At 33.0% G+C, this 13660-nt stretch overlaps 1 protein-coding gene across 3 annotated transcripts in view; it reads right to left on the reverse strand.

Annotated features, from left to right (window-relative positions):
* The window catches only part of LOC115884544 (B-cell lymphoma/leukemia 11B), a 116617-nt gene extending 107100 nt beyond the window's left edge, over positions 1-9517 (reverse strand). For 2 of the 3 annotated variants that reach the window (XM_030903157.1, XM_030903159.1), the window contains exon 1: positions 8833-9517. In XM_030903157.1, the coding sequence (XP_030759017.1) occupies positions 8833-8869 (37 nt within the window). In that variant the 5' untranslated portion in view covers positions 8870-9517. The remainder of the gene's footprint in view (positions 1-8832) is intronic. The other variant, XM_030903158.1, reaches the window with a different exon arrangement.
* Between the last annotated feature and the right edge of the window lie 4143 nt (positions 9518-13660).

Raw genomic sequence — 13660 nt, forward strand, 5'->3', positions numbered from 1 at the left:
TTCAATTTAAGATTAGGAATAATATTTGCAACAAAACTTGTAATAACATCAAAATCAATGAAAGTCGCAGTTTTTGAGATAATTGAAACTAAAAGAACTGCCTACCAACTTTTTATTAACATAATATTTTAGTATGGGCGGCTATACGCGCCTCCCGGGGCCAATTTTTTTAGGTATTTTTAAGCAATGTTATAGAATCGTTTACCCTTGAAAAAAACGTATATACCTTGAAAAAGAGTGTTTTAGTAGCAATCTTTCTAGAAGATGACCCCACTGGTACTCTTTAAGCACATTTTTTTTTCTGTTTGAATTATACCTTGCAATTTGAATATTGGAAAATGTTTAGACATTATCTTGATGAATATAAAAAATAAATTATTCTCTTTTCAATCCTTTTCTATTTTTATTGCGTTTTATACAAACTTCTGTTGATTTATGTTACACAATTTTAGGGTGTAGGTCACTGAAACTTTGTGGTCAGTTTTCTACCTGCTTATAATGCCGCTGGCTATAAAAGTGTGATGAGCCAGGGTTATACAGTTATTTACTGCCCAAAGAGGACTGGAAAATAAGCGTTTTACTATTTTTTTTTAACTAACATTTTGACCTTTGAAGTATCTCTTATTGTTCTTGCTTCTGAAGTTCTTTTGAAGTTCCTATAATTTTTATTGGCAATTATTGTGTGTATTTAAGTGTACCTATATTAATTAAGTGTACATATGTTATTTTTTATGTATTAGTTATATTTTATGTTATGTTTTTATAGGTATTTACATTTTTAATTGATTTTTTTTTTCAAATTTATTTGTTGATCTATGTTGTTTCATGTAAATTTTAAGTTACCTATGTTTTTTCCATTTTTACTTCGCCTTTGTTCATTTAATATTCATGTTTGTGTTCATGTTAATTTTCTCGTGACTGATTACTAAATGATTTTATATTATTTTCATTTAAAACTATATTTTTTATCGGTGTTATTTTTGAAAACTCTTGTTTGCTGATTGACGAACTGAAAAATCTAAACCAAAAATTTGCTAGTACCAAAAGTACCGACAAAGGCACTATATAGACATTGTACCGAAATTCCCGGTTCCAGAAAGACTAATTAATACTCCCAATTAGGGTTGTGAACCGGAAAATCCGCGGTTTGAAAGTACGGGAAATTCCCGGATCATCACAGAACCGGGCCTCGAAATAATTCCTTTGATACTTTTTTTCGAAATCAAACTCTTCTAAATAAATTGTGATACTATTTCTCAATGTTCTTGCTTCTTTTCTCTTTTAAAATTCCTAAAATGTCTATTAGCAATTATTGAAGTTTAAAAATATCTTACTTTATTATTTTTAGTATGATGCTGTTTAATGTTATATTTTATGTTATGTTTTAACAGATATTTGCATTTTTAATTCAATATTTTCAATTCAAGTTTTTTTTCTGAAATTTAGTCAAGTTGGTTTATGTTGCTTGATGTGAATTTTTAGTTACCCATATTTTTTTGTTTGCTTGTGTTCATGTTAATTTTATGATGACTTGATTGCTTAATAATTCGAAATTATTTTCATTAAACCTCTCAAATTCTTGTTGATTTTATTTTGGAAAACTATCCCTTGCTTTCTAATTGATAAACTGCATCATCGTTGAACAAAAATTAGTACCGAAAAAAAACGGGAAATCCCGGTTCCTAAAATTCGCGGTTCGGAAAATTCTGATCAGAATGCAATCACCGCATAAAATCATCCATATAATAATTACATTTTTTCTTGTTCTAAATATTTCATTCTATCTTTATTATACACCAAACCATATTTCTCACAGACTTTGTCCTTTATCGGAAGTAAACGATTTAAGAAACACCCCGTGGCGCTTTAAATGCCTGACAACAATAGATGGGGCGATTTTGCCGGTCGAACGACCACCGCCCTTCATAGTGGACACGGTCAGTCTCAACAAGCACACCCCTTCGATTAATTTGGTTGAGTCGAACCACCTGACCTATGACAATAATTATCGTGAATCATCGTGATCAATTCGCGTCATTTCGGGGGACGGAAACAATAAACGATGTATCGATAAAACAGAAAGTCCGCTGGTTAAGATATAGAAAATAATAATATATTGTGTAGAGCTTTTTTAATTCGTCTTGTTCTAGCGAGCTGACTTGTTGGTATTTAACTGAATTTTACGTATTTTTAGTTGTTGGCGTGTATGGCACAATATCCAATGATATGTCCATGTAATCATTTATCATTCTTTTCCGCAAAAGAACTTGTGGGCTCGTCTTTTTAGCCTTTTAAATGTATGGTTTGGTTGGGTTTTCAGTAGTTAATATATTATATTTTTTATTAGTAATATACAAAACACTATGTGAATGTGATATATTTTATATTGGTGAAACATCTAGACCCTTAAATGTTAGATTTAAAGAACATAAAGATTATTTAAGAAAGAGCGATTTTCGCAAATCTAAGATTTGTCAGCATTCATGGAACACAGGGCATAGAGTAGATTTTAACAACGCAAAAATTAAAGAGCATTTTTAATACAGTCTAATATAAATTAATGTATTGCTCATGCATGTGTAGAAGTTAGTTATGTATGCATATATATCGCTTCTTTGATCTTAATAAACATAATATAAGTAAAAATAAAGAACAAATAAAAAATAATCATATTATACAGAAAGTTTGTAATTTTTATCAGGTAGTATAATTGTTAATTTTGAAGTTTAACTTGGATGTAATCGCATTTTAACAGGACATCAACGGTTTTTTATAGATGTATCAGTTGAAAAAAAAAACTAAAATGTTCTCGAATAGTTGTATTTAGATATTTTAGTTTCTCCTTTTTGTTCTTTGTTTGAATTATCACTTCTTTCTTAACATTTTTTATGTGTCATAAAATGGGGTTCCAGTTATCATGCGAAGGACTCAGAAAAAATGAATGCAGATTCTGTGGGAAAATAGGAAACCACCAGAACAGCTCATCACTGAGTGCGCCGAGACGACAATCATTTCTGTAATAAACTTTAGTACGACTGATACCGGAGAATTGGCATAATTTTCATAATTATGATACATTATTTCTCTCCAACTTTTAATTTTTACGTCACATTTTTTGATATGTATTTTTTATTGGTCTCTCATTTTTGACAAAAATTTAATTTACAATAATAGATCAATATAGTGCATATCTTCTCGTTTATTTCCAGCATTCCACTTTAAAACGAAAATATAACTGTTTAAGTATTTCCTTTTTTAATACAATAATTTGTCAATATTCTATCAATAATTATCTATCCAGAGTTCGTATGAATCAGCAAAATCTGCTAAAAATATCTGAAAGATAAAACATGATTTTTTTTCCAAGCTATTATTCAATTTTTGTGTTGTAGTGTCCAGTTCAGAAACAACTCAACCATTTGTAATTTTTTTTATCTTTATAATTAAAAAATAAAGTAGAGCAAAATAATTTTACAACTTTCATAACAGTATTAACAAATACTGGTAATTAGTATGATCAGTTTAGCTAAGTGGTTATTCTGTTTCATATTTAGATCCTTTCTCGTTGAATCATGCTCATGGATCAAGTCTATTATCTTGAAATTTAAATGTATTTTGCTATTATTATCTTTTTAGCAAAAAAATTATGGACGATACTGTATTACAATAAGTAAAGCTTCATTCAGAACCTCGCAATTAATGGAATAAATTAGTCGTTTCAATTACACTTTAATGTTTAAAAAAACAATTAAAATTAATAGAATATCCTAGCAAAACCTTGGGTTAGTCAATTCTATCCACAGAAAAAGTCTAATAATTAGCTTATAAAACAATCAACTTTTGATTTCTAACCACAATTTCTCTTGACGGAAAATAATCAAAGGCCAAAATGACATTTCTCGCAAGTTGTGCAAGTGTGAGTATAGTTAGTCGAAAAGTTAAAAGTTTGATAACTTTTTCTACTAATTGAAAATGTCTGTTACTAATTTTGACTTTCTGAATGCTTACATTTTGAAGTTAAAGGAACAAACTACTACGCTAATTGAAACCACTAATTGCGACGTTCTGAATAAAGCTTATTAAAATGACGCACATTGTAGACTATAAAAGGTCAGTTAATACCAAAACCAACCAAACACTTTTTTCTGTGAATCTCGTTTCAAATCAAAAAATTCACCTTAATTTTATCTAATCTCGGTAGTATAAATTCTGATCTGTTTAACCAGAGGAAAAGCAAATATTTGCCGGTAAATTGCACATTAATTAAACAACACATACCGAAAACAGATAAGCAAAATCTAAGTAGACAAAGCTAGAGGCGTCGACCGTATTTCCAAAATTCTGGAGTGTTCCAAATGTGTCTGATATAAAATTAATACGCATCGAACGAAACTTGCTTTGGTTATCTAAAAAACTTAAATTCAGATAAGCAAAGTAAATAGAAAAACATAAAAATGTCTTATTCTCAAAATTTAAAATGTGTATACCTACCTATTGCTTTAGACTTCTAGGTACATATTTTCTATTTTGTGATCACAGTATAGTCCAGTGATTGAGAAACAATGAAGATGGCTGGAAAATGACAATCGATGATAATTTTGGCGAGGTCAAGCCCTAGCAGACGTCATGACTTGGTCCGTAATCTTCCTTACTTTTTATTCGCGCTTACTGCGTTACTGCTGTTGGTCTTAAGAAAGGTTGAAAATTATTTTTATTTTGAGTAAGAATGATTTTTAAATGGTGTAGATTAAAATTCGAGAAAAAATATTTTATGGAAATAGACTTGTGTCTCTGGAAACCCGTTCTATCCTTTTCAAAATGTCATATCTCTATAAACAAAACAGTTAGTAAAACTATAAAAGCTATGAGAGTTAATACATATTATTGACTTCTTAAACTACAAGAATGTAATAAAAAATTATAGAAACATGTGATTTTGGTCAAAGTACTATAAACAGTTTATCATAAAATATGATGGTCAAAGTACTACAAACATATCATCTTGAAATGTAATATACTTTATCAAACTACTCATATTTGTCTAGGTACTGTATTATAAAGATATAAAAACAATAATAAAGTGTAGCCTCTTAAGAACGTAGCCTTAAAGATAAGATCTCTGGCTATTTTATAACGAGAATATTTATACCATTTATTGAACAAATAATATACAGAGCAATCAAAAATTATTATAATATTTGGCTATTCTGATGTTGCTCGTTTGGCTGGTAGTAAATTTAACAAATTCGAATATTGATCGGCTGATATCACTAGCGTCAAACCAAACCCAAAATTAAATAATGTGATCAATTTTTTGACAAAATTTAAATTAGTTTTTCATATGAATATGACATCATAATAATGAGGAGATGAGAAATAAGTGAATTTATATAAAAGATAGGTAAAGTTAATAAATCCCATATTAAGGATCTTAAACTACACAAAAATAGTAATAGTAACTTTTTACAATGAAAAATATGCCGATCTCACTACTAACAAAGTCAAAGCTTATACATTTACAAAAAGAAAAAAATGACTTCAATGAATTGAGATAATTTACTGAAATTTTTTGATTAATAATTTGTTTTAACAACAGTGGCAATTACTAGTTTAGTAGTACTAAAATCCTCTAAGACAGTAGTGCCAACTATTTCAGTGATCGTTGACCGTTCCGTATATACCCGTATTATATCTTTAACGTACCAAATTACCAGAACAAACAAATATGTTGAATATTTTCCCATAAATAACGTCCGTAATTCCACAGAAATAAAGACTTTCTTTTCCCAGCGATTTTACAACAACAATAACCCTAATCGAAATGACCGTTAAACTCACTTTACATTTTTACCTGTTATTTCCGTAGCATACATTTTTCCCTTATTTTTAACGCGTTGACCAGCGTCCGAGCCCTTGTCCAACCTTTTCTTGTCCCGGAAAGGGTTAAAATTGACTTTTCCTCGTCCGCCGCAAACAAACCACCCCTTTCTCGTGACCTTATTCCAACCCTCGAGAGCACGTTCCTTGCCGATTAAAAAACGCGACTCGAACATGCGCTAGGACATGCCGCGAGGGTTATTAAAAGAAGATTCTCCCTTAAATGAATTGCTTAAGGGTCTGCTGGCTGAGCGCGTGTCCCTTAAGATTGTATTTAAACCGTTTTTTATGATAGACACGCTTTTGGACAGGTCTCTTCACCTTTTGTCCAGTTTAATAAATTGCTTTTACTCTTTTACCTGTCTTTACTATAATTAATATGCTTGTATATTGTTTTCTGGTTATTATACTATTGAATAGAAAAGTATTTTAAGTAATAAGATTGTAGATTATATGGGAGGGGGGTTTAAAGTTCACCGGTTATTACATTTGCCTTATAGATCTATAGTTTCCCCATTTCTTGAGTTATAAGAGTTATAACTCATAGCACAGTCATGGGCAATTATCTGAGGTTAGTTCTCCATCTCCCGATATCAGTCCTACCAAAGTTTATAGCACAAATGTTTGTCGTCTCGACGCATTCAGTGATCAGGTGTTTCTCCATTTTCCCCACAGCATCTGCATTCACCGTTGTTTTTTAGTTTCAATCTATTGAGGTGTTCATTGAGGAGAAGGTCTGTTCAATTTTTCAAGTTAAAAACTACTTCCATAGACCACATCTTAGACCATTGAAGGATTCCCGTTCTTAAGTTTCGCTTTGAGTTGGTTTCCACTTGGGAAGCAGAACGGTTCTAGTCCAGTTAGTGGAGTGCTCGCTCCTTTTCTTACTAGATCGTTTGCTTTTTCATTACCTTCTTGCCTAATTTGTTCAGCATCTCTAGGCATTCTTTGGCCAACTTCAAATCGATGATTATTGACTTGATCGCTCTTAAGAGTTCTTGGCCATCAGATAAATTGGCTATTTCTTGTTTCCGATAGTTCCTAAGATAATATGTACGCATTGGTTCGAGGTTTTTAGTTTTCAGCACAAATACTCCTATCCCTGTTTCTGCTTTAGTTTTGAAAGAATCGCTATACCACGTTATGGTATGTTCTTTTAACTGCTGAGCAAACGTTTCTCTGTTCCAATTCTTTTTGTTACACAATAATACAATAAGGTGTTTTTCCAAGTTGTACATTCTTGGTAGTTTTAAATCATAATAAAAATATAATTATGAATTATTTGCTTTTGGTAGCCCTTCAATTTTATAGATCTTAGATCAACTAGTAATTATATCACCAAAATTTGAATTAGTTGCATAAAGCAAAAATTAGTGTATATTTGGAGCACATATTTCTAATTTGCGGTTTAGTTTCGGACAATTATTCTATTATTTTGGCAAATATTGCCGTCAATAAAAATAACATCATTTGTTTGTACTGAATTGGAGAATTAAATGAATCAATCAATTGCTTTTGCCAAGTAATCATTTATTCGCAATTGAGATGGTTATTTCGTAATTTTTCTTCGGTAGATGGAAGAGATATTCTCCGTTGTGATATAATATGGGCCCAATATAGTATGGTAGGTTTTATTCCTGTTTTGCTATGTTGAAGACCATAAAATCGCTAGCCAATTAAGTATAATTTGGGATAATTGTTAATTTGTGATTGATATTACTAATCTGTTTTTATTAAGGTAAATTATTGAATATTGTCATATACATACCTTTGTAAATTGCGGAGGCGTTTCAATCATAAATGTTTGCTTTAAATTATTTACGGTTTATTTTTGGACAAAAAAATATTTTTTCGCAGTTTTTTAAGAACTCTAAACCATATGTTACAAATGTCTATTTAAGGATAAATTTTTATACAGAGAAAAACAAAAAGTTAAATATTAAAGCATTTTTGATAAATTTTGGTTGATGGTAGAGAAACATTCCCATAAAAAAGATCTTTTACACTAAGTTAAATCCAAAAAGTTTCATAATCTAAAGAGAACAATTCTTCTAAAAAGACAAAAAGCAATTTTTGTGGAATTTTTTTTTAATGTCAATAATAATGACTCAAACCCCTATGGATCACAGAGCATTTTCGCCAATTATTAACATAACATAAACATTGCCAATAGAAAGTCACTTGTTATTGAAGATTTTTACCAAATCGTTGAAACTTTTAGGTAAAAGTTGTTTTAAACTAAATCTAGCTTCTTGGTAAAAAAGGGTTCAATGACAAAAATTTTACAAAAATTGAAGAGCCTATAATTTTATTACCAAAATGATTAAAGATCTATAACTTCCAATAAATCTACATTTTTCTGTCTCACATGATTTATTGGAATTGAAGTGACAAGATAATGACTATATTTATCTATTTCAACCAAAATTATCAATTATCTCCATATTTAACATGTTTTATTTGACTTGCTTATATATTTCGGCTACATGTCTTCAATTCTCTTTAATTACAGGTACCGATACTTAATGTAATACTAGTAAAATTTGCGTTATTTTATAATTAAACTCATAGCCAATAATTTAGCGCGCTCTATTTCTGACGCATCGGCATCGCGAGATAAGATAAATATTCCCATTCATGACGGCATCACCAAGTTTTGATGACACCGGCAATATTTGCGCAACTTAAAACAATAATAATAAGGACCTTTGATTCACCATAATACACCAAAACACTTTACTTTTAAACACTGTACGCGTGCTTCGCTAATCAAGTTAGCATCATCAGCAGATGATTAAAAGTGAGTTACTTAATTTTAACTTTTTTTATTTTTTGCTATTATGATGATGATGACGGTTAGCAAAATGCGCGGCCAGTGTCTAAAAATATAGTGTTTTGGTGTAATGTGGTGAATTAGTGTTTTATTTTGCGAAAATATAATAATAAATGACTTACCTTGAGCAATTCTCACTGCCGGCATTTTAATTCTCATCTTGAAAACTTTGTAAGTCTCTGGTTCGCCGACGAAAACAAAAAACTAGTTCATAACAAAATCAAAGGAAAATAAACAACAATCACAAAAAACTTTTCTTCCTGCTGCGCTCCATCACTTAGTCCTCGCCCGAAAAAAATTACAGTCCGACATCCGGTGCGACCACATCGAAAACAAATAAATGGTCAGTTGGTACTCGACCGAATGAAAACGGAGCGCTCAGGACAAATACGTAATGACAGTCCTGCGAAAGCGGAGATGATGCTGCCTGCGTGTGTTCCTGGACCACTGGCTATCTCGATGGTCCAAACGCGTGTGCCGGCGTCTAGATCCAGCGGGCAGCTTTCAAGCCCCGTGGATACTTCGGTAACGGTCGGCGACCTTCGGTTGAGCTCGCGCGGGCTACTTACTAGCCAGCGGTCCTGTGAGAGAGAAACGTGTGTGTAGTGCGCCGCGCCGCGGCAGCAGGACGAAGACGGAGGGGTGGGTTTGAGTGCCGGCGGGGCGGCCGGGGCGGGAGGGGATCTAAAGGGATGCGATGCGCGAGCGTTGGCGGAGTGGGGGACGGCCAGCGGGCATCCGGAAGTCGTGTTCCGGTACGGCTCCGGTAACCGCCGTTAACGCTGCTGGGGCGCTCAGGATTTAACATCTTCACGATATTCGCAAAACTGCGACAAACGAGACGTACGAGGTGTGCTGTTGTTGTAATGAGTGGTAGTCGGGGTATGTCGATTCTACACGATTTGTGTCGAACTGAGTCGATAAATATAAAATATTTTTTGTCTGTTTTTTCTACCTTCTCCTAACTGTGGCTATCATCTTATAATGTTTGTCCATCCTATTTGCAGCTCAGAATAATTCAGTTATTGTTAGGCCTGTCCATTTTTCATAATAGCAATCATTTCTTGAGTTTTTCAAGAATCGCCATGTTAGTTGAATAGTGTTTATAAGAGACTCGTACCATGTGACGGTAGCACCACATTTCGAATGCTTAAGCGTTTGGTGGCAGACTCTGTAAGCTCCAGTTATCTACTCCATAAAACATAAAGGGGGACACCGAAGACGTAGCATCTGTAGCCATCTACCCTTTGTAGTGGTATATTGTTTACTGTAAACTATTAAATTAACTTATTATTTTAATCTTTTTTCAGTTCAGTCTCAGTCCATATTTTTATTATTGGCTTATATGACATTGTCTATCATTATCTGTAGCCCATCCATCCGGACATCTGCGAGCAATACATTGTTGTCTGCTTATCTAATATTAATGATAAGTTGGCCATTTATTGTAATATCTGTGTGGTACTTTTATTCTATAGTACTATGTTCTCTATTAACTGGTATTTAATTCTTTAAATTTTTCTAAACAAGGTATATTGTACAGAAATTCTAAATTCAAATGCTATTCCTGTTGTTAGACAAAATATTTAAATTGGTTTTTAGTGCTGAATTTTTGTATAGTTACTTACCTACCGCAAAAAATATTCTGCCTAATGTATAATTCATTCTAAGGTTAATTTCCCTTTTTTTTTAGATATATGATCTTTAACCTACATTGTTTTAAATCACAAAAGATTTGAATTTAAACCAGAGGTCAACATTGGACCTTTGCAAAAAAATCATTTTAAGGGACTTAAATTCAGTTATTATTTTATTATAATATTTTAACAATGGCACCAATTTTTCCTTTAATGTTATAATAGGATAAAATTGAATACAAAAATGTAAAAAATGACAACATTTCATTAACATAAAAAAATAATTTAAATAAATGTGATTAATATCCTTTAGTTTTTGTAGAATATTATATGATCTAGCGATCTAATTGACTTTATACTATTTATGGGTTGCATTAATTTTACTGATTATTTTTTATTCATTTCTTTCTAAAACATTTAAATAAAAAATGTCGGTCTAATGATGTATCATGTAAATAACTCAAACTCTAATAATTGTATGGTTTCAAAATAGGGAAAGAAAATGGATATCATACATAGGTATATGATGTGCCAGGAATTACTAAAACTGATCCAGATATTCTGAAATTAATAAAAAATCACATTATTTATTTTTTAAGAGGCATATTTTAGAGCTTCGTTATATGTTATCTTAACAGTGATCCAGAGATTGGCACATTCACCGGTAACTACTTGACGGAATGAAGCCTAATGCCAATATTAGAAAAACTAAATTGATTTGAGTTTACACCAATAACGCTATATTTACCATTGGAACAACACTATAGAGGAGGAAAATAATTTTACTTACCTGGGTAGTGTAATCTCAACCAACAAAGGGACAGAGCAAGGTATCATAAACAAAATGGACAAGGCCAGAATAACATTCGAAGTGTCCGAGAGAAAAACTTGATAAGCGCCAATTTCTTAATTTTGGGATTATACAATATTATAGTAGGTCTAACTGGTCCCTACTAAATGTATAAACTCGTTAAATCCTATGATATATGCCTAGTAAAAATATAAAATACACGGAAAGAACCTGATAACCGCCAGGCGTCTAGTGTTCTCCTGTAAAATTAGTAAAATGACGCTTATCATGTTTTTCCCCTGGACCCTTCATTTGGAATGCTCAATAATTATTTGGAGATCTAGACAGTACTCTCAATATACAAAACTTAAAATTTTCAGTTCAAAAGAGTCACTATTCCTGTATGGTGCCAGAGACCTGCAAAAATTACACTTCCATTAATTAACAAACTCCAAGTATCCACAAGCCACTGAAAAATTGTAGGAATATTCTAGTAACCAACCAAAGGTAGATACATAGTGAGATCAAACTGAGGAAATAAAGGTGGATTGATCACACATTAAGTGAAGCGGTAACAATATCGCTGGCAGAGCTATTGAGTGGAACCCACAAAGCAGTAGAACTGGTCCAAGACATACATGGCAAAGAACAATTAAAAAGGAGATCAAAACAGTGCCTGTTCAGTCAAACGGTACCAAGTAAAATGTATATTGTATGTGGTCCACGCCAACGGACCACAAGCGAAGTGAATTGTCATATTGGTCAACAGATCTCGAGAATGGTGAACAAATTCACCAGGGCAAAGACCGAAAAAAGAGTTCATAGTAAAACAGTCGTCAAAATGACAGCTCAGATAAGCAGAGATAGAAAAACTGTAAAAGCTGTAGTTGGTTTACTAATGGAACGTTGCTTCTTAGCCATGACAAAGCTGACCGAATGAACGGATAAAGCTATGTACCGAATTTGTCAATATCTTATACCTAAATGTAAGGTGCAACAGACTGGCATGTAATTTCCTATTGTGGACCAAAAGATGGATGATTTGGATGAAGATCGTCTTTGACCGAAGATATAAATGCATATAGGCTCTCTACAAGTATCTTAATATCTTCTTTGTTTCTTGATTTTTTCGATTCAAAAGATTAAAATTAATTATTTGATCACTCTTTTACACTGTCTCATTCTGTCCAGGTTGTCTTTTGTTTTAACCATCTCCTGAGACAGAAGTGCACAGCTGAATGGACAAAGGTTTATAAATAAAACATTACTTGACACTATAAAAATGAACTTGTAATCCCAGGTTTTATGATGCAATATATATTTTATTTTTTGTTACTTTCTTGTCGTTTGTCAAAACCAAAGCAAGGATATTAAAGGATTAAGAATTTATCTTTTATAATTTTCTCTTTTATTACTGCTCTCAGATCAAACTTTGACACTGGTATTTAGTCTAGAACGACTCAATTTTTCGGTAGCTTGCGTATTAGTGGCATTTAGATTTTGATTGATAAGCTTATGTATCGTTGCCGGTGATAATAAATCCCGAAATATAGATCAAGTTTATTTTTAGTTATATATATTTTCAAACATACAAAAAATGTGAGGTTACAAGTGTTAGCACTTAAGTAAATAGTAAACTATTACTTGTACAGGGAGATTGGACAAAATAGATTAGAGATCTATTGTGTCCCCCTTTCTTGAGTTATAACTTATCATACAGTCCCAGGACTTCCTACGGAGACCCATGTCCTTCACAGTCGAGGAGCTACGACCCAGTCCGGGTAGACGAAACGGTAGCTTGTGTCGCCTGTTGGGTTTAGAGGCAGGAGGTGGTAACTTGTATGCCACTTGCGGAGGATGGTCTCACGCAAGTGTCAGCCACCTCTCCTGTAGTTCTCTTTGGGTTTGGCCCCTTGGAACTTTCATTGTAACTGTTCCCAGTGTTGCTAGGGGGTTTCCCCACAGCTTCACCGGTGATGTTTTTATTACTATTATTACCAGATCTCATAGTGTTCCCATGAGTCGCTAGGGTCAGTCGGTCCACTTCTACAGAGCCCCGCATGTAGAAGTAAGGGGTAAAATACAATGGGGTGCCCCCGATGCCCCAAGGTTGAGGCTGTCCGTAGCTCCGCCCGGTATCGTTATATGTCTTGGTGCAATTCCCTGGCCACGACACTACAGCCAGGGACAAGACGATGAGTGAGATGCTTCTTAGACCAAGCCAAGTGCTAGGCGGAATTCCCCCCAGCACCTGACCAGGAGCTTCCCCAACAACGACAAGGTCTTGCATCTCCTAGGGGAAGGGCTGGGATCTTAGTTAGATATTCAATTATTCTAGAAATTGGCTGCAAAAAGTTGCTGATAACTTCAGAGTTCTGGGTTCAGTTCATCAATATTGGGTTCAAAGTCTACTAGTTAAAAGTGGCAAACTTTTAAAAATTCTATATTTCGACTATAACAAAAGTCAAGTGTCAAGTGTGCTATATTTTCGGAAAAGTAATTTTAAGTCCTTTTCAGTTAATT

This window comes from Sitophilus oryzae, unplaced genomic scaffold, assembly GCF_002938485.1.
Source record: "Sitophilus oryzae breed Bouriz unplaced genomic scaffold, Soryzae_2.0 scaffold_302_pilon_pilon, whole genome shotgun sequence".
Classification (NCBI taxonomy): domain Eukaryota; kingdom Metazoa; phylum Arthropoda; class Insecta; order Coleoptera; family Curculionidae; genus Sitophilus; species Sitophilus oryzae.